General features: G+C 34.1%; 1 protein-coding gene across 1 annotated transcript in view; it reads left to right on the plus strand.

The window, feature by feature from the left end:
* The first annotated feature begins 2,052 nt into the window (after positions 1 to 2,052).
* LOC120328922 (cGMP-specific 3',5'-cyclic phosphodiesterase-like) overlaps positions 2,053 to 22,757 on the plus strand; it is a 49,850-nt gene continuing 29,145 nt past the window's right edge. The window contains exons 1-13 of the mRNA XM_039395510.2: positions 2,053 to 2,528; positions 8,550 to 8,694; positions 11,948 to 12,115; positions 13,068 to 13,226; positions 13,604 to 13,693; positions 15,513 to 15,763; positions 16,540 to 16,603; positions 17,272 to 17,319; positions 17,631 to 17,765; positions 18,351 to 18,494; positions 18,984 to 19,130; positions 20,123 to 20,251; positions 20,892 to 21,001. Of these exons, the coding sequence (XP_039251444.1) occupies positions 2,521 to 2,528; positions 8,550 to 8,694; positions 11,948 to 12,115; positions 13,068 to 13,226; positions 13,604 to 13,693; positions 15,513 to 15,763; positions 16,540 to 16,603; positions 17,272 to 17,319; positions 17,631 to 17,765; positions 18,351 to 18,494; positions 18,984 to 19,130; positions 20,123 to 20,251; positions 20,892 to 21,001 (1,598 nt within the window). The 5' untranslated portion in view covers positions 2,053 to 2,520. The remainder of the gene's footprint in view (positions 2,529 to 8,549; positions 8,695 to 11,947; positions 12,116 to 13,067; positions 13,227 to 13,603; positions 13,694 to 15,512; positions 15,764 to 16,539; positions 16,604 to 17,271; positions 17,320 to 17,630; positions 17,766 to 18,350; positions 18,495 to 18,983; positions 19,131 to 20,122; positions 20,252 to 20,891; positions 21,002 to 22,757) is intronic.

A 22,757-nucleotide genomic window follows, 5' to 3' on the forward strand; every position in this document is an offset into this window, starting at 1 on the left:
GTGAACTTCTTTGACTTGCCTGTTATTCAAATATATAGGAGTTTTATGGCGGTAATATATGCTTGGGTATGGCCAGGAAGTTTGAAAAGGTTTGAAAGAATCTGATCTGTAACAGAAATATCTGATTTTAGATAATTTGCCAAGCTAGTAATTTTTATTTGTATAGATTTGAATTATTGTGAGACACACATAAGCAATAACTGAGAAATATTTCATACATACCAAATGTAAATCAAATTGTAAGTAAACTTTCCATAAACGTAACACTGGTAGTGAGTCGAATATGCTGGGTTGCTTGGAATAGAGTCGCTAGACAAACATTCGGTCCGAAGACCGGACGCTGACAGTGTATGTTTAACAAAGACTTTTATAGAAGTCGATTATCAAAAACTGTGCATTCTATTCAATAAATCCCAGATGGGTGTGTCAGATCAGAGCACAGATTACGTAAACTATATTATAGTTCAAGATAGAAATAATATGAGATATGAAAAAAGGAAAACAATTGTGAGTAAAATGCCAACCTGGGAAAATTTCCAATATATATTTGAACGCCGGAATATGCAACCGGCGATGCATTTGATTTATTCAAACTCATATCTGCCAATACGCTTCAGATTTAATGTGAGTATGCATGCTTTTGAATAAACCTCTCATTTTTCAGGGAGTACTAACACGCATATATTATCAATCATAATAACTTAGATTGGTGCATCAAATTTCATACTGAAACGCAGTGTCAAAATGCACAGTTAAACAAACGTGTTTGCGCAATTCCTTGTTCAGTGAAATAATTTCGCAATCAAGTTTTAATTCTAGATGTTCTTTGATCGCGTAAGAAATATGTATGTTATTTAATAATCTTTGAAGAATAGTTCAGTTCCACATAACTAATGTTGATGTTACTTATTTTATTACTGTGCAATGGATCAGTGTTTTAATGATTTTTTCTACGCGGAATCGATCGTGTTAGGCAAAGCCAAGGCGTTTCACGCAGTTAACGTCAGACGTGTTCAAGTGATGTATGAAGTACATTCAACCGGTTTCGTCCTTCAGAAGTAGGAATGGGCCATATGTAAACTGAAATGTTGCTCGTGTTCGGAAAAGAAGCCGCAGCGGCCCGACTTGTCCAGAGTCAAGAAATGTTTGTATTTTTTTCAGCTGATTAAGGAGATATACATTGCAATGAGAATTTAAGGCTAAACTAAACGTTTGGGAGTACCATCGATAATTGACCAACTAAGAGTATTATCTTCTTATGTGCTGTTTGCCAATTTACTCTGACAAATTTAAACTTTAAAGAAGGTCTGTAGATATACTTTCTCAATTGGAGTTTGTATATATATGTGACAAGTGTGAGGGTTAGAGTGAGCTCAATGTTGACTGAATAGAGGGCTGAAGTGTGTGATTGAAACAAATTGACCGCATATTTGACAAAATATGAGATACCACCTATGATAGGACGTACGTTATCTAGAAAAGCTGTTTGATGATAATTATCAACAATTAAACATTACACGAAGCTCCTCATCATTACGCCTCAAAATTTTGATCTATAGATAAAATGGGTTCATGGGTGAATTCTATTGACAGTTTCATTGTGGCACTAACTTGTAATCTTTTACTGACTTGGTAGTTTTAACTAAACTTTCATGTTACCGTGCACGACGCTGAAATACGATTAGTTGTTCGCAACTGCATGGTAATAATATAAAACAAATTAAATATTCATGTCGTCAATCACTATATATTCTCCCTTTGTCTGTTGTTTGTCAACAATAAGAGCTCAGATAAGGTTAATACCTTTTCAAGGAAATTTTGTTTCATTTCATTACGCAATTACGCTTTCTACTGGGCCAGCAAAGGACGAGGTCATTGCCGCGATAACATGCAACTATTTAGCAAATATTATGTCTTCTCGTATTTTCAAGCATTTATATTGACGATGAGTAATTGAAAATAATACAGCTAATAACCAGCTGGTATTAATTTTAAATAAGTTTTCATTAAATCATCACATTATGACTCGGCACTTTCATGTTTTGCAGACTGCAGCATACATTATAGTTTGTGTATTTTTAATTATGCAAGCCGACTTTCATCCAGCTAGTATAATCTGAACAGTGAACAGTCGTCACACTAGATATCTGAACAACGTCACCCTGCTCGATGCCTCTCCAAGTCGTACATAATTTATGGACGAGGGGCCGCTGATGACGACGAACGACGACGAAAAACGAGACTGCTAAATCAACCCTTGGCGCATCACCAACAGAATAGCGAAATCGTATGGAAAAATAAAAGTCGCTGCATTTAAAAGAAGTGAGAGCATACGATTTTGCAACTGGAACAAAATAAAAAGGAACAGTGCGTTTGCACATTTACAAATAATCGGAGAACTATTATACCGACATTTACTACACAACGTTATATAAGGAATTAGAAGTGACGTTGTTATAGCAACAGTGTTTGTTTACGACTGAATTTAAGTTGAATTTTGATCAACCGGAAAGTCACATCATGACAAGGTAAAAAGTTTTTTTTATGATAATTTACTTCGACTAGAATATCTGATGAGATGACTGTTGTATTGGAATCATTAAGAAGTCTGTGGTTTGTTTTATAAAATCAAATTTGAAGGTGGAATGAGAAATAGTATAACTAACGCGAAGGAATTTTCTCGAGTATCTAACATTATATATCCAGGACATTTGGGCCACTGAAGGCAAATTTCAAATGGGCCATTTCAGTACTCTCAAACTACAGGCTCTTTGATTTCTCCCTGCTACATTCTGTTGAGTAAATTCCCTGTGTGAGATAGTTATTCGAAAGTTGACTGGTGGATTGCCGTTCTCCTCAACTTTCCATTGATTACCTCTCGTAGATTCTTAAGGGTGTTGAAATAAAGATCTGGGTTTCAATAAGTTTTGGTCAGTTGTTATATTTCCTCTTTGAATTATCGAGCCAAAAGAGTTTAGTGTTACACGAGATATAATTTGAAACTAGAGATCGATTAATCGATTTTGAGGTAATTAGTCTGTTTATATAATCCATAGTTCTTTTGTTTAAACAGTGAGAGTCGATCCGAGAAAATATATAAAACAATTGTATTTATTGGTATAAATTAAAAACTAAAACGTAGAAAACTCACGTTTGCAAAATTTGATTATTATTTGCGTAGAGTATGTTGCTTGGTAGTACCTATATAATATACCGGTTTCCATAACATTCTCGTGTACTTGGCGTTAGAAATCGTTAAAAATACCCCAAATAATATTATGCCAGGTCATAAATCTAAAATAGCCTAACCGAAAGAATGGAAAGACTCGTGAAACTAGGACGAAAGACGTTTTACAACGCGTACCCAATTTCGTTGACACTAAGCCCTATGTTAAGGCACACCTTTATGTGCTTTGAGACCTTTAAAATCCGTAAAGCAAACAGAACACGGCTACTTACATTCCGTTGAGACAAGTGTAATATATCAGACGCACTTTATTTCATGTCCTGTTGGAATCGATCCAGATGGGACTTTACGAGTTCGTCAAGTAACTAATACCGACTATAGTTTTCATGGAAAAACCTCCCCTCTATATCTAATATTAAGAGTAAAGCTGTTACCCACTTGAGATTTGAAAAAAAAAATTTTGACTTTATGGTTGGACTACACCGAAGGTGCAAAACATGCTTGTCCGTAAAGCAAACGCACTTCATTTACCAATGGGGCTGTTTCCCCTATAAACTCTCTCTGTACCACACACTCTAATCAATTTATCACGCCGTGAGTGAGGTGGTGGCATGGGTAAGTCACGAATTAACACAGATTCGATTCCAAGATCTCTTACTTTTCTATAAAGAAAAAACTAATATTTATTTCCGCGTTCGAATAAAAATATTCCACGAAAAATTCGTGTTCAAAAAAGCTAGATTTAACTGATGAAGTGAGGGAGATAATCAATTAATTCAAGTGTTGGCATGCGGCAGCTGAAATCCTGAGATCATTTGACGACGCAGGGAATGTATTCTTCTGACGTAGAATGTCACGTGACTGTCCCATGGGAAATAACTTTGGACGCGTGTTTGTTGCGCATGCTTGTTAACAAACCTAGACGTAACATTCGAACAGTCCAACCCTGCGTGTTATCGAAAATCATGTAAGGGTAACAGACACTGTGCCATAGACCTGGAAAATTTCCAAGTACTTTTAATAAATGCAATATTTGTTTATAAACAAACGATTGTGTTAGCAAGTTGCGTTTTGTGGGTATGCACCTGGCTATGAAAACAGTACATATTATTATAGCCACTTTCAGACCTTAACGAATGGCTATAATTATGCTTTAAAAACAATGACTCTAATCAAATAAATTTGACAGTTCTTTATGCACGATGTACAATTTGCATTATTCATCATGTACAAATACTATACTGAGTTTATGCAGATACACAAACAGGCTGATGAAGTGCGAATGACTAAATTATTTCACTGCAATTTGCATTCTGTAGAACATTGAAACAGTCTGATAGGTTTCAACCGGAAGCCATTCAAATGGCTGTTTTGGCTCAAATTCCAAATTCAAAACAGAAGATCGCAAAAGTATGATAAAAAATTGGTTATGGTTTTCGCATGTTGCAGTATTCTTTAAAGTGTAAGGGTAGTATATTCAGTCTGGTACTTTGATTCTCACTATCTCCACAACAACATGTTTCTTTTGAAAATATTGAAACCAAAAACAAGTGGGTGTTATTGCTAGATTAATACTCCTTTACGATGTTTTCGATATCAAATAGTGTTCCAAGAGTAGATGCTAGTAACATGACTAAAAAACGAAATCCGTGAATAAAATCAAGTTTCTTATCGTTTTCGAACGACCTAGGCAAGGAAATCTCTCAGTGTAATTTCGAAAAACACCTTATTTAGGTAACTTCAAATCAACAGTTTTTTTGGTTTGTATTGTTAGAACCATATTTTTGTGATTTATCGTCAACTTAGTACATTATTACTCGACAAATATCTAAAGTTAATTTTATAAGAAGAAATCATGCAACGGATGTAGTAAAGTCTCAGTTTAATCAGACGATGATGAAATGTCATTTGGTATTTATGCCCAGCTGTGTATGTCCACATAACAAGTTGTTGATTAACTTCAAAATATTGATTGGTGACAACAAACTGGGCAATGTAATGAACAGATTCAGACAGATTCTTCCAGACACGCCAAGTCACTCATTTTTAAAATGGATCTTCACAATATTGATGATTAATAGACATTGATTTTATTTTTATCATCATTAACCATTTACCAATACAATTATTTAATATTATACCAAAATTCAACAGAATATTACTTTGAATCAAATTGAATGCCGAACCAAGCTGAATCCGAGTTCGCTAATTTTACTGCGAGCTTAATGCGAAGGCAATTTTGTGCTTGTCAAAAAGAATCGCAAAATTTTCCTTATATGCGTACATGTCTTGCGGTCGGAATTGAGGATAAAACGCCAACCTATTTAATACCATATTACCTCATTGAATTTGCACCACATAATATATTCAAAATGAAAAAATAGACGATGTAAACAAGCTCATTAAGAATGGCTTTTATATCGAGATACATAATATCAATGAATACAACGCACTTTTGCAATTGCGCGTTATATTTTGTTTTGAAAAATTTGTCATTGGCAAACATCGGTGTTATATTTCTATTGGATTGGATTCACGGCGTCTGAATTACTTCACACAATAAGTATCAATCAATCAAAATACTACAGACAGTTGCTACATCTAGTTTGTCACGTCCACGTTCTCCAGATGAAACAACAGTAATTTTCAGAGCACAACTCAAATCGTTTGATGGTCAACAGTCAACATTATATAAAAAACAATATACCAACTAATTGTGGAGTAGAAATTAGAAGAGCCCATTGATATTTGCCATATATGCATAAATTTATATACATTTCAGCTAATGTTTATATCATATTTTCAAATCCGATTTATTGCACATCAGCAATATGATCACCATTTGTTGAAGAATGATAGAGGCGGATAGCATAAAAAATGTTACGAACTGACGTCCGTGTATCGTTAGGTTACTGTTTGCATGTCAAATATATTTTCCTATTGCTCAGTATAATTATATTATCAGTTTTGAGTTTAACACGAAAAAAAAGCCCATCACACCAGAAGGTACATTGTATTTGAAAAACATTCCACTAACTTCAATGATTTGGCGGTGAATAGACATGATTAATTTTACGTAAGAATTAGAAAAGTTGAAACAGAGCTCCGCTGCTTTTCACACGCACTCGATTGTATGCATATACCCAGTCTTTTTGTTTTAATGAGGAAATCCTATCCCCTGTAAATTTTATTTTCCAGCTCAGAATTGGCAACTAAACATTGAAATTCTTACAAAATTTTGTAATATACACAGTCTATCAATCGTCTTGTCGTCATATTTTACGTCAAGGATATCGAGACAAAATGAAATATTAATATTTGAACTATACTACACAGCAAATATGATATCACTTAAATTGTTATTTTTTTGATAAGACCATTTAAATTATAAATTGATCAAGAGAGTACGAAGCATGAATTGCATTAGAAAACGCCTGGCCAAGTAAATAAAGACGAGTGAATTGATAATTTTAAGTCTTAAGAAAATTTTAATTAATTTTATCGGACCCGAGAAGCAAATGCTAATGCGTATAGGCATTTGTGCTTATCAAAGTGCAATATTTCAAGGCGTGACTTGATTTTTTGTCTTAATATAAGACAATCTACCGTTTATTATGGTTACTGTACTACTCTGTAATGCTGTTTTCGTATCATTTTTTTTCATTTTGAAAATCATAGTATGCTTCGTGTTTCAAGGTAAAGAGTTCACATTGCATTTAAGTCTGCATAACATCATTTAAGACGTGTTATTTCGTTCTGATCGCACCCTGTTATTTGTTCCCTTCCATTGCCTGGTCGCTTATTTTCGGATTTAGTGTCTGGTGAACGGCTATTTTGAGAATTTCATTTTGTGTGACTGTAAGCGTAAGGATGCAGATTATGCGGGGTGAAAGTGTGGGTGGCGTTTATTTGTAATTTCTTGTTTATAAACTCGAGACTACCGCTCCATTCCATGTCCATTACTTTCCAAGTACAATAATCATATTTTTATTTTAATGCGTAAAGCAGATCATCTTAATGTATATTGCATTGGGCAACTCCATTGCCGATGTTAATTGACCACGAAATGGCTCCTAATATTGACAATCCAAGCTGTTTTTTCTCGAGTTTAGGCGACCTTTCCCATATCTACTGTTATTTATCTTCTATATCGCCTTATGTAGCAGAAGTAAATACTTTACTGAAAAATAACAAAAGTCGAAAACAACAGCATGCGCATCTAATTAAAACTAGTTGCTTGTTCAAATATCGGCCACCATCAGGAATGGATTATTCAAACTGAATTAGCCATATTTATGTTCTAGAAATAACTTCACAAAATACATATATATCTTTTACTTGATCACTTGATCACTTTTTTTTTCTTTTGTACTACAAAGTATACACATTAAAAGTGAAGATTTTGAGTTGTACTTTGCCCAATGGTGTGCGTCACACGCAGTGATGTCCAGTAACCAAGGCTACCTTTTAGCTTAACGACCATTTTTCTCACGGAATCGTAAATTTTATATTCCGACTCATATAACTCGAAATACGTTCTTGGTTTTAGAAAACCACAGTTCTTTCGTTTATTCAAACACCCGCTTTGATAATTTATGGTCCTGTGATGTCTTTATGACGCACGCATATAAAACTATATGGTTGTCCACCGCGAATAAATATTGGAAGTTTTAAGATCGCAAAATGTTTAATTTAAATTCAGAAATCACGTATAAAAGAATGTATTTTACATTTTATTCGAAAAGCATTGACTGTAACATATTTATGATGTGAAGCAGAATATGTTGGATATGTACCCATAAAAAAATCAGTGTGCATATATTTTTTTAAATTCCATACCATTCTTTTATTTTCAAGTAAATTTCGGGCTGTTAAGAACAAAATATTTTATTCCAAATTTCTAATCTTCTTCTCCTATTAACTTTTCTTGTTTTGTTCCAATTTTAACATCACGTGATATCGAATTTAGCTTTTGTGATTCGACACGGGGATTGAGTAACAATTTCCACGAAGGTGGTTATTTTTAATTTCTTTGTCTTTTGTATGGAAAAGTACTTTGTCGAGATCGGACCAAACAAACTCGAGTTTGATTTGCTATTCATGCTTGCACCAAGTTTTTCTGAGAGTTAATAAATGTGTCGACGGTCAATGAATTTTTAATCGGGGGTCAGTATAGGGCAGATGTAATTCAGGAATTATTTGTAACTTGCTGGAATCAATTCAAAAACGCGAAACTCTCTACTATTTTGCGTGCAGAAGGGTGAGTAAGAAATAAACTCAGCAACGGTCTTGCCCCTTTACGATCATTTTTGTAACGAAAAATATTTCTATATTGTTGCTAATCATTCTTTTTAATTTGCAGTGAACCAGAGATAATCCTGAACTTGGCAAAACAAGTTGGATCAGTGAAGGATTGTGATAAATTTTGCTTCGAAGCTTTAACTCATGTATCTACGTTACTTGATGCTGATAGATGCAGCTTGTTTCTGGCAAGAGACACTCCTACGGTATGTTCAAAGTCTACTTTAAACTAGCCGCCAAGATGCAATCTGTGTATTCTATATATTTCTATAGCAAAGAAAACCGATTCCCTGACTGATGAGAGATTGAATTTTCAATTTTGTTCAGTTTTCAACTTTTGCGTTGCACTAGCAAGCGTCATGCCTAGAGTTTTTCGAGATATTTGGGATTCCTAATTCTATGTGAAAACGAAATCGAAATTAAAAATGTCCGAAATACATGTTAGCCGAAGTGACCGTGCTGATAGAAACCTGGAAACAATATCTAAAGGTTTAAAAAAGTCGAATTATGTGTCTATATGTTGTATTGTGGCTGGGCAAGGTGTTTTTCTGAAAAAAAAAAATGAACCCTTTGAGTATATTGAATATGGATTGCATTACGAATGTATTCAAGTGTAAAATCTGTATCAAATGGTCTCATTCTATTAGAAATGGATAACTCAGATAAATTTAGTAAATTTAATACCTTTAATCCCATGACTTTAAGGACAGTCAATGATATCATGATAATCAATAAGAAAACCGATGGATTGCATACAGTCGATCAATTCTTTTTTAAGCCCAAGATTTTCATCATTCACGTTTATCGATGTAGTAGTGCTCGATAACGAATGATTGAAAAATCGAATTTACAAATGTTTTATCTTGAATGAGATCGCATAAAATTGATGTAGTGTCTTATGATAATCCGTGATTATCTGATTTCGAAGTATAGAATGGAAACGATTGGGAAATCCTTATGATGGGGAATATTGAAGAAAAAATATCATGGCTGTAGTTAGTGGTAGGAGTCAAATTTTTTGTCAGCCGGTTCCATCACAAAATTCGTATTTTTAGGCCGGTTCTGTTACAAACAGAACATTGACAGTAACCAGTACTGCTAACCCGTTCGCTGATCTCATAAAACTCCGTCAGACGGTTCTATAGAACCGGTGCGAACCGGCTGAATCCCACCACTGGCTGTAGTTTTTGCTATTGTGTAAATTTCGACAAAAGCAGTGGTTTTACTAATTTGACATCAATTCGAATGTTTGTTTTTTAAACTGCTTCAATTTACTTCAAATTCCACGATATACTCCAGTGCGGCATTCAAAACTAACATCAGCACTCGTAACATCCTTAGTTTGTTTGCAAGCGCAGACATTTTGATTCTCACCCTGTGATAGAATTTCCAGCACAAACAACATGCTGTGTTAAGTTAGGAAATTGATGTTTTGTCAATTGTTCTGAATACAATGTCGGAAGAAAAGCAATAGACGATTTTAAGATGAAAATAAACATTGTCTAACTCGGAAAAAATGACGTTACTATCAGATTTATGAGTTGCGACATTGTCTGAAGTTTAGGTCATCAAAAATCATATCTAATGTATGTTCCTCGTATCAAAATGCATCACAAATGTCATGTGTTTTACATATGAAATCATATAAGTGTTAACGATATTTTACAGTAGCGAGGGCGGTGCTCAAAATCGATATTGTTTTGGCAAGCTGGTTTGAAATCCCGCGGCTAAAGAATATCTTGTCTCCGCCTCGGTGCATCCAAAAGCCCTAATTCCAGGCTTAGAAGATTAGATGACGTCAATTGGGATCCAAAATCACTGTTCTTATATTGTCCACCTGGATTTGTACCGAGCTTTGATAATCATTACGGTATCATAAAAGCCGATCGATGAAAATACGTTTAATATATAATAATATATATCACTATATATATTAACAAAATTGAGGATATTGTATGTCAGACTGATTTAAGTTAAGCATGATTAGACATTCATCAGCTTTTTCCAAAGTCCAAGATAATTAGAAATACGACTTCGCAAATCCGCTTACCCGTCGCCTAATAAGATTACACATATTTGATAATGATCCTGAGGGCTGTGAAATTCGGTAAAAAACAACTTTGCAAGAGAACCATATATCCCTAACTATACAGTATGCAACTGCAAGTCAGTTGTTGCTTATTTATTCAATGTATACACAAGCAACTGAACAAGCAGATAATTCTGCAGTCGGTTCTGAATTAGTATGGATTCGAACTGCTTACACGGAATTCGTATTTTATCATGATTTTGATGAACATTTTGCTTGGAATCCATAATATAGAACTCTTCTACTTTAAAATAACTGGGTCTCACAAAGTTTATTTGAGAATGTGGTTCGACTGCATCACGATGACAAACTGCGAATGTGACCAAAATCATTCCACTATGTGAAGTACAGTTACTAACGTTGAATCATAATTAGCGCTGTGCAGAAACGTCCTACGTAGCTTGCCATTGAAGCACAACTCCCCATCATCGGTTCTTACTTGATACATTTGATATTGAAAAACTGTAGCTATGTGTTCAGTTAATTGATCAGTCAAATAAAGACATCAATTAATCATTATTAGTGGAATATTTTGCCAACAAGTTAATGACGTACTTTAGAGTTTGCAAATGCATTATGCTAATATTAATAAGCAACTGCAGAGAAAATACTTGAAGATTTGCAAAATTTATTATTTGTTCCGGTATTTGAAAAAAAAACTCATCAAATTTGAATAATTGAAAGCAATTTGTTTTTTTCAAACTTATCCAGACTTAATTGCGAACATCGCACTCAAAAGATAGTAATAACAACAATGCAGTTTTATTCGAATGCTTTCAGCTAATATTAGTCTGGTTGACTGATCATGTATTTGAGCCATCAACCACTGGTTATTGTTGTTTTTGTCTATTCCCATAATCTAATAAAATTTCGTTTCCAACTAAAAGACCTGCTGATACAAACTTTCCAAGCGTATTCGGGCATTGTAAAACTGATGAAACACGTGGCACTTAATAAGTACAAGTACAACAGATGTACAGGGTGACGAAAAAAGAGAACCCATGTCATTTGAAACATATTCTATAACGAACATAACTTTTGTGCAAAGCTTCCTATATTACAGGAACTTTCGGGTACAATCATAAACAAACAAGAGTGCAAACGTTGAACATATTTTATTCATTTTCGTCGGAGTTATTTTATTGATGCTGTTTTGGGCTCACCCTGTATATTAATTAATATTCGCCTAGGCATGTTGTTATGCTAAGAATCTAGGTTTGAAATGATTCTTTGCCACTTTAAACTGAAATTGAATCTGCTGTTCAAATGACAGCCACATATTTCTTCTTTCGAGGAGGGCGTTCAAATGGTGTTTGGAACCATCATTGTGACCATAATCACGAAACTATCATTGTGTTTTATACTTCCAGGGAGACGGAAAAGAACTGGCATCAAGATTATGGAACGTGACACAAAAATCATCATTCGAGGCAGCAATGTGCGATGCCAAGAATGAATTTGTTGTTGCATTCGACGTAGGAATAGCAGGGCATGTAGCTCAGACAAGAGAAAAACTCAATGTTTCCAACGTATATGAGGTAACTACTATTGACAGTGCCAAGCAAGAAAAAACGATGCACTAAAGTAATGCATTCATTAGTTAATTCAACTATTCGCTTAAAGCAAGAATGCGGAGTCGGGATTTGGCATGTCGACATTTAAGTCGGATCCGGAGTCCTGTTTATAAACTCCTGCAGTTGAGAGTCGGAATCTCAGTCTTCAAATGGTGATAATCGGAGACAAAAAATGCTACAGAATCTCAAAAATAGTCGACCAAGTTGACTAAGAGTTCCTAGAGAAAAATTATTCGTTTTTGATGTTGTACAAGTAGAATATTATGTGGGTCTGATAATTTAAAGCTTACATGCTTGTACTAGGTAAAATCGGTGGAAGCTAATTTTGTGAAAACTCATAATCCAGCTTCTATTTAAAAGTGAGAGCTTGAAGAAATGAATATTTAAATAGCGCAATAAATTCAAAATAGGCACAGGAAATTTATGACAAAAAATTTATACAATTTACTGATGGAGTATGCAAATTGCAAATCGATATGTTGTTGTTTTGTTCCAAAGAAAATTATGTTGAGCAGCTGGTGTATGTCTGGCCAATCTGCCATCGGTTATTCACAATTTCTATAAATTTATCCCGTATATAGAACTATGATAAACACAATTCATTTTAATGATTATCGTTGTCATAGTAACATTACGTTTGCTAAACAACGTTTCTATCACCGTTCTGCGTCATAAAATATCTCAGACCAGTATTTTCTGCATTTTCGTATAAGATTTTCCTTTGATTGATTGATGTTAAATTCAAAATGCTAACGGTAATTTTATCAAAAACAACCGCGAAACGTCCATAATAATAGGTATATTTGAATGCATATTGTAGAATTCATAGAAAGGCCCAATAATATTTAATAATGCCAATCTCCATATGTCTGATATATGATTGATTTTCCTTATTCGAAGCTTTTACTCTTTTCAGCATCCGAATTTTACAAAAATGTTTGACGAAAAAACAGGGTTTGTTTCTCGTGACATCATGTGTCTACCTCTAATATTACCTGACGACGACAAGTTAGTGGGTGTGGTGGAAGTCGTTAACAAGAAAAACGAAGAACCGTTCACAGAAGAAGACGAAGAGGTAAAGATTTTGAAATCTGCTACGATTGTACTTCACAGCAGGGTTATATAGAAATCTATGAACGAAGATATGCCATTGCCTTATGTTACGTACGTACTCATCGCAATAGTTTGGAGCGTTTTATTTTTAAAAGCCAATGGAGAACATGTACTGTTTATATAAGTGCTCCTATATTTTTCGCTAATGATTTGGTTTCCACGAGACTAACTACTTATCATTCTTCTATGCTTTCGTGTCGATGGATCCGTACGCATATAATGCAAGGATGCTGTAGCAAGAGTGAAGATAACTATCCTAAGTGTTTCAAGAGTCTTGCTGCACCCTATATTTTTGTTGCCTTTTAGTTTACTAATCATATATTTATTATTGTTACCTAGGTAGCACAACATTTCATTGTATTATGTGCTCTTGCTATTCAACATACAAGAAGATCAGCACAAATTACTAGACTGGAGCAAGCGGGAAAAGTAAGCCTATTATATATTATTACGATCGTTGGGTTTGCATTGGAAATCATGTGTTCGAAACTCTTAAAATCCGCGATATCAACACTTGCTCAAATTTCAAGTTACGTATTTTAATTTTTTTTTAAATAATATTATATGTGTATTATCTTACTACTACGGGCTGAAATCCCTCTATATAGATCGACCCATTATCAATTAATTTGGATGTAAAGACGCTGTTTTGATTCCGATTTTGTGAGTGCAAATTAATTTCTTAATCCAAAGCGCCATTTTACTACCAAAATCATGCTGTGTGTTACACATTGTGGTCAAAACAAGTCTATGAGTTCATACATTTGCTAACTCCACCCGAAGCCCAAGACTGTGAGAATTATGTGATACGAAATAAGCGTAATCTTGAAAATATGTTTAATTTTAAAGCGTTTGTTTTTAAAAGTAATTTCTATTTTGTTCAACGTTTTGTGTTTGTACTTTGTCCTCTCCTCTTTTGCATATTTTATGAATGGGGAAAAACAATAGTATCGACCAGAAATCAAAACAGTGCGAGCGAAAAATACGTTTTATTTATAGAAAGAACATGTACACGTGTGTTTTCACATTTCGTGAACTCCCCACGCGACTGTGCGACTGTAATCTAGCTATTTTTTAAACAGAACACTGTTGTTGAATGAAATAAAGTTGACTGCTGCTCATATGTACTGATTGGAGATTTACGATAAACTTAGCATAGTTGAAATTTGAACACTGTGAAAATTTCAGAGGGAGGTTCATATCACTTCTTTCCGTCGGAGTTTTTAAAATTATCACACGTCCAATGAACATTTGACGAATCCACCGATTACAACATTTGTAGAGATTTTTCATTATTTCACTGGACTATTCTGCAATAAAACAACTTCTGTACCGAATTTCATTCTATAATTCTCTATATGTATTTTAAGTCACAATATAATCGAAAAGTTCCGCTTGCTGGGTACCGAACAATCATCAAGATGCAGCTCTTTGACCAAAACAGTAGTCAAAGGGATTTTGTGTTGGTGCTTATTATGCGACGAATCTCTACCGATTTTTCGTTCAGAAAATAGTTAATGTAACCATTGAGAAAAACATCTAATAATAGAACACCGTCTTAATCGTTGAGTCCTGCTATTCCCACACGGGATCTCGTAGTCAAAACAAAATTACGAGGGTACACGTACATATTTTGATTTCTATGAGGTGGAAGACTGAATTTGGAAGTAGTGCAGTCAAAACAATACGATTTCAAGGGAGAATGTTTTCACGGTGTTGATAACTAACTGCGCATGTAAATACTGTCTTTTCAATGAAACAGGGTTGACTCATATTGCAACTAAGAGAGTGGAAGTCGCAACAGTTTATATTTCATCTCAACAGTGTTATGAATCTGCTCAGTTCCGAGTTGGGCTTGGCTTTAAAATGATTGTACAAACGTTTCATTCACAAAATACCAAATATTTTTGTCGTGAATGTTCAATGCCCTAAAAATATTTAATTTGTTTGATTATTAGAACTCTGCTGGTAGATCTGAGATATAAATTTGTGACCTGAGCTTGGGTTTGCTGTTTTAACCTCGATACCTTTGCACGCATGAAAAAAGGCGTCGTAAATAGCTCTGCACACTAATTATTATTACCGACGGCAATGCAGTGTTGATGTCAAAATTCTACATCCTATAAATTAACATAACCGCATAAACCAAAAATCTATTCATTCTAATTAAGCATTTTTATCTACATTTATTGACTTTCCTACACGCAGTTTTATACAGTTGATCACATGTAATTTTCAATTTTTACAGCTTCAGGATGACTTGGCGGCTTCAGTGGCTAGTAATTGGCAAGGTAGGAGCCTCGATGCGGTATTGAAAGAAGTCTTGACAAAAATTTCTGAAGCAATCAAATGCGAAAGATACACACTGGCTATTGCGTTAGTCGACAACTGCAATATTGAAGGATGTCTTCCACTTGCTAAATCTTATGACATGCTGGTCAAGAAAGGAAGCAACCTTTTTGGCGAAGACGATGGGGAGACACAAATTGACGTTATAAAGTATGGTGATCATGTTTATTTTTCTAGCGGAAAGCGTTTTCTTACGATTCGAGATTTAAAAGACTATCCATAATTGATGAGAACTTATTTTAGTGTAATTATTGCACTACTGCAAGTCTACAAATGAATCTTTGGTACAGGGTAACCGTCGAAAAACACGATCCATAAATTTCAAAATTGCTTCCACGAAAATAAAAGAAATTTAACACTTGAACACTTAAATTTCCATTTACGTATATGATTGTATCCAAAAGTTTCCGTAATCTAGATTTAGAACGCTTTGCACAAAAGTTTTTTTGTCAGCCGGTTTCATCATATAAATGTCATATTTTCAGGCGGTTCTGTTACAAAAAGTCATGTACTGCTAACCGGTTCGCTGATCTCATAAAATTCCGTGAGACGGTTCTATAGAACCGGTGCGAATCGGCTGAATCCCACTACTGCGAATATCCTATGCTCTATTTTTGGTCAGCCTGTACATTATAATTGATAGGAACGATTAGACTGCATAAACTTATTGACCTTGATTGCTTCTGGAGGTGAGAAAACACACTAAATTTGCGGTGGATAATTTACAAAAAGTTTGTTTTACTTGCCATTCGTCCTGACAATTTGATTATATGAAACAGACCAACGTATGCATTGATTTGAGCTGCTTTGAGCTAGTGGCCTGTCCAGTATTTAACATATTTTGATGTGACAGCAAATTTGCTCAGTCTTCGAGATAAATGATCGAACTCCTGAAGTCTGTTTTGAAGTTTTAACTTCTTTTTCAGACTGAAAAAGAACGACTGGATATTTGGTCACAAAGTCATCGAAAAAGTTTTGGAAGAAAAAAAGGTGACAAAGATATTTAGGAAAACCTGTAAAACTAGTTTCAAATATGTTTCGAATTAAGATCTACATTTTTAATTCATGTTTCCCAGAATTGTCTCAAAATTGTCATGTGAGACCAAATATAAAAATGAAAATGAGTGAATCCAGATTTGTGAAGCTCAAAAAAAATTATCGATTTTTTAGCCACTGCAATAAAATATAAAAATATGGTAGTTAAATGCAATTTTTTATTATTAAAATTACGCTGTCGGTGTGATGAGTGATGTGGTGACCTATTGAGCCATACGATAACGCCATTTTGAAGAAAGACATTGTATATTGGATATTTCGGAATCGAATCCTGGTTAAACAATTGGTTGGCTGAACCCAAATATTAATATTGATGCAAGGATCAACATAATACCGACAAAACTGTATTAGAAACTGATTATAGATTTGGAGAATTATAGAAAACCCAAAATAAGTGAATATTCCTGAAAGGAGAATACTAATTTTACTCTTCCAAAAATTTGTCAATAAATTTTCTACAGACAAAGACACACAAAAACATGATTCTAAGTTTGCCACGCTGATGAAATAATAAGATTTCCACCGCCATACACATCGTTTTCTTGATGTCAAGTAACCGTCTTCGAAATTTAGTATGTGCTAATCATGCGTTATATTTTCAGATGGTCAACATGTCAAAAATCAGTCCGTTTTCAGAATTCAAGCTTGAGGTATGTTTTGTCGAAATTTGTTTTAAACTCTCTGTATAACAGAATGTATAACACACAAAATTATGATAAAGATTAACCTTTTCGTGGAGATCTCTCATGCTTTACCGAATATCCTAGAATATTCTTCTGTTTTTATACACATTGTCCATGTATCGCATACCCCCTCCCTCATTCGACATTCAGTGTTCCTTCAGATTTTCAACCCTTAGTTGGAGGTAAATTCGATTTGGCTTTACGATTTGTTCGTCTCAATTAAAGATGAACTGAAGATGAGTTAAAATAGTTCACATACACCGTTTATGTTTCTTTAGGATGCAAAGAAAGAATTCAGCTTGAAGACAGTACTTTGTACTTCGTATTACGATAGTGGTGGAAAATTACTCGGTGTTTTACATCTTGCTAACAAGAAAGGAGGATTTACAGAAGGCGATGAAGAAACTCTAGAAGTAAGAAGACTAGTTTTAAAATAAAAACCATCAATGACCATAATGATAATAATATGTTTTTAGATTTTCTTCCATCGACAACCCATAAAAATTGCTTTTCGACTTCGTCCCCAACTCCTACTTAGCAAATACATTTACTAGGTCAATTGGATTTTGTTAGGAGGTGTTTCACACCCAGCTATGATTGTTATTGAGATCTTGTATACTTTTTCTAATTTTTTTTTCAGTTTAGGCAATATCGAATGCGCCCTATTAAAAATGAGGAAGAGTTCTTTTGCAAGTCAGGGATGCGAAAGAACTATTGTGATACCAAAAACTATTAGGCAGTATTCCTAACATGTGTATGTTTAAGAGTACCATAAATATTTGTGCCATTTTAAACCACTGATAACAGATCTTAAGCTCCTGACCTCAAGCCAAACCTAAGGTGTTTTTGAAAATATGTTTAAATTATTAAATTGAATTATTGTTGAATTAAAATTTGTTACTTAATACTTAACGAATATCGATTTTTGCAATAAATGTTTGGTTCAAACAAAGCAAATCTGTGAATTATCTTAAATAAAGAATGTATTTTTATTTTAGACCATACGACCTTACATTGTGAACGGTCTCTTGTACGCGAACGGATTTAATTCAATTCGTTTGAATAAAGCAAAAGAAGAAGTATCTGAAGAAATAGTCAGGTTTAACATTAGAGCAGATGAAAACGACGTCGATAAATTGAAGGTATCGATTTATGTAAATGAATATTTTGATGTGGAATTTGACAAACACGTGACATGATTCATTTAAACGTGAAAATTGGTAAATCACAATGGTACATCTGTTTGTACCGAAAATATCTGAAGTGTACGAACACACATTTAAAACGCTAAGATAAATATGGGACAATTTGTTTTGTAATTGGATATGAAAAAATTAATTGAGCCATTTGAGAACATCGCAGTCTGACACATAAGGTAATATATCATATTTTGATGCTAGAAAGATAACTATTGTAATGTATAGTGTGTTAAGCACGATTAAACGTCGGAATCACTGAGATACCTTCGAATTTATTTTTGGCTCGTAGACTGTGAAGTTGTTACTCGAAATATGCTGCATTACACATTGTTCATTAAAATCCTCAGCGAAACAAATCCCAAAACACAAACGACATTGGAATTATCTGAAGTGCGTCCCTTCATGATGTAAAGCGCTTATCTTCGTTGTCAGGTCAAAGAGATACCTCCTGGTGAAGATTACAATTTGTATGAATTCACTTTCTCTGATTTACCAATGATTGATGACGAAACAGTGCTGGCAGCAATGAGAATGTTCACAGATATCGATGCTTTTAATATGTTCAAAATTCCTCAAACGGTAAGCTAAGATGTATTGTGCATTTAGTATATATATAGTGTGAACCAGTAATTTTCGAACTCTTTAGCGGAGCGAAACCCCGAATTAAACATCCCTGCGGCTCGAGCTCATGTACATTACATGTAAGACTGAAGTATTGTATAAATAAAATATATTGGGTGTCGATGAAGTCTTAGAAATTTTAAAAATTGCATAGGGAATTTATCGATACCATATATTGTTTTGGCCCTCGCAGATGTATTCAATGAAGTAAAATGACTTGAACAATTACTGAATAAAAAACAACAAACCTGGTTAAGATATTTTGAGAACTGACTTCATAACAAAATTGAAACTGTGAAGGGACTTTGTGGACACCTGTATATAAAATTCAAATTCAATACTGGCAAAACAAAATTATCTTTAGGAAGTTTAATAATACTGGCAAGGTATTGATTATATTTAAAAATATACATGTAATATGTACCCTTGCGGATTTGAATGTAAACTTGTGGAATGTGAACTTTTGGACTGTACTTGAGGAAACCTATTGCTTCGTTGAACCATGGATTAGCCCCGCTGGTGTAAACACTAGAGTGAACCAAAATTGTAGAGTTAAATAAGTGGTTGAGTTACATTGTATGATTGGTAGTATTATATAAAAATAATGAAACTGACGATGACGGGTTACAAAATGGGATACACTTCTTTGAAAAAACTCTTGTGCTATTCCGGATATTGTTGGAGATGAGAAGATTTGACTGCATTTGTAATCTATAATCTGCACTACGCTATTTTTCAGTATTTCACTTCAACCAAATGCATAGATAAGTATTATTTGGATTTTCATAAGGTGGTTTATGGAGTTATTATTTTCAGTCTCTAAGACTAGGACAAATTGCCATTATTTTCGAATTATCTTAAATTTTTTGCCTTAAAACTTCAGTTTTCATGAATAAGCACATTTGCAATGTTCACTTACTTACATCTGTGTTATTCATTTCATTTTGTAGACTATGCTTCGGTGGATCCTCAGCGTAAAAAGATGTTACAGACCGGTATACTATCATAATTGGAGACACGGATTTAATGTTGCTCACACTATGTTTTTACTCCAAGATAGGATGATTAAAGACAGCGAGGTATGTTAAAAAATTGAAACTTTTTGCGGCAGCATTTCTTAACATTTAGATTAAGATACAATATTTCTGGTCTGGCTTTCATATGACTTGCCATTTTTACTGGTCCTCCTATCCGTTAGATGGCAATATTGAGCATATAGAGCACCTGATACCGATACAGCAACTATATATTAGAATTATTGTATTGTTGTATGGATAAACCAAAATAAGGCAGTAGTCAATGCATGGAAAGCATAGAAATAACAATTATGATAGACTATATCTTAAATTACTAAAGTCACTCTCAAGTATTGTCTTTGTCTTGCTAATGAAGATGCTATTGAAGAAGTACATCAAATAATCAACCAGGAATTGTAGTTTTACATTCCGATTTTTTACATATCTATATAGAGCACCTGATACCGATACAGCAACTATATATTAGAATTATTGTATGGATAAACCAAAATAAGGCAGTATTCAATGCATGGAAAGCATAGAAATAACAATTATGATAGACTATATCTTAAATTACTAAAGTCACTCTCAAGTATTGTCTTTGTCTTGCTAATGAAGATGCTATTGAAGAAGTACATCAAATAATCAACCAGGAATTGTAGTTTTACATTCCGATTTTTTACATATCTATTTTCAATTTTAGTGTACCAACATCAATAATATCTACACGGACGTTGAAAAATTTGCCTTAATAGTTGGAAGTTTTTGTCACGATATTGATCACAGAGGAACGAACAACGCTTTCTTGATCAGGTTTGTATATTTTGCCTTTATTATGTATGGAAAACAAAAAATTGGTCCACACCTTTGTTACAGTACGAATTTGCATTCTTTGCTGTTTTTTGTATTATTGATTTGAAATGATAAAAGTAGAATACCAAATATAGTAAGTTTATCCATTATTTTTTACGCGAAAATATATACGAAAAAACTCAAGTGGCATTCGAAAAGACACTACCAGGTCAATGAAAAAACATTTTTATATTTGTAATGACCATTTGCTGCAATCAGCAATCAGCTATCCTGGACAAATAAATAAATCAATTGCAGAAGTAAACAATGTATTTGTTTAATAGGAGGAACAAATAACTATCATAGTTAAACTTCTCTAAAATTAAGAAGTTTTAATTTGAAATGTGAAAATATTGTTTAAATTCTATATATCAATATGAAAAGCAAATATTTGTTTCTTGGCAGTTTGAACTTTTATTATATATACATCAATCGACCACCATTTTCGAAATAAAGAATAATGTTTTGCAAGACAAAACCAGACACAGAGCAATAAGTTTTAGTCAAGTCAGCTTAATCATCTTGATTTACTTTTCTGCTGCAAAACACAAAGCAGTCTATACACTTCTTAGGCCCAGTTCTTACCACTTCATGGCGGCTCCTGCCACAAACGAACCGCGGCGTCTCTTGCCAAGGTTTTATGGCGGTAGCACCGGTATATTCACAAAGTCATGTGCCAAATTTTACTTTATCGTGCGGAAATATATCTACTTAAACCTGAAACCTAACCCCAAATCCATCAAAACTGTATCCATAAGGAAAATGTTCCAACTTACCCAAAGTTTGTCACCATCAGGGCAGTCCTGCCATTACAGCCTACATGCCTTGATTTGTGACACCAAAATTTTACCCGCCATTGGTTTTCAATTTGCTGCCGTGGTACGCCGCTTCATGTCATTGGTTTGTGGCAGCTAAAAAGTCAGCCGCCGTGGTTTGAATATCCCGCCATGGTTTTGCGGCAGCTTCGGACGCCGCAAAATACTTAAAACTGCACTTGACATTTCTAGCACTACTGACCGAGATATCCTTTTTTGTGTAAACTAAATAATGCTGAAAGACGTTTGCGTCTTGAGAATTTAACAGTTCATACTCATGCGACATAGTTGTGCTTTATGACATCAGTTACGAAAACGTACAGAAAACACTCTTTGTATTCTAAAGCCTGCATAACTGCACCACTCAAAACAACGAAAGCGTCGAAATGAACAAAATCTTTTGTTTATGAGACACAAGCCATCATTTCACCATGAAATGTAATATGACGTATCGTTGAGATTATAAAGATGGTTTAAACAGTTTCCTTCTTTGGCGAGAACGATCTTTGAAATTATTATTTTTTTAATGTGAAGTAACTCCTTCTGGGTCTAGCAAGAATGGGATTTCTGTCATTTCACCTGCAATTAGTTCAATGTGAAAGTTTTTGATAAGCAGCTCGATTTATTGAGTGTATTAGAATCCCGCTTCAGTATGTCTTACTTGAAAAATACGCTTCGAAGTCCGAACTGATTAAAAAGTGTTCTCATATTCATGTTGAAACTTGATTTTTGAAAGCTTCTAGCTTTGCCATTTGCCATAGGAAAAATCAGTTCTATTTTTCATTCTAACTCATTGACTTCAACTGATACAATTTTTCGGCAAACAAAACAGAATATATTTGAGTTTATGGATACAAATAAATATTTACTTGTCTTATCTGGGTTATTTGAAATAGCTGGGA

Source organism: Styela clava, chromosome 7, assembly GCF_964204865.1.
Source record: "Styela clava chromosome 7, kaStyClav1.hap1.2, whole genome shotgun sequence".
NCBI lineage: Eukaryota > Metazoa > Chordata > Ascidiacea > Stolidobranchia > Styelidae > Styela > Styela clava.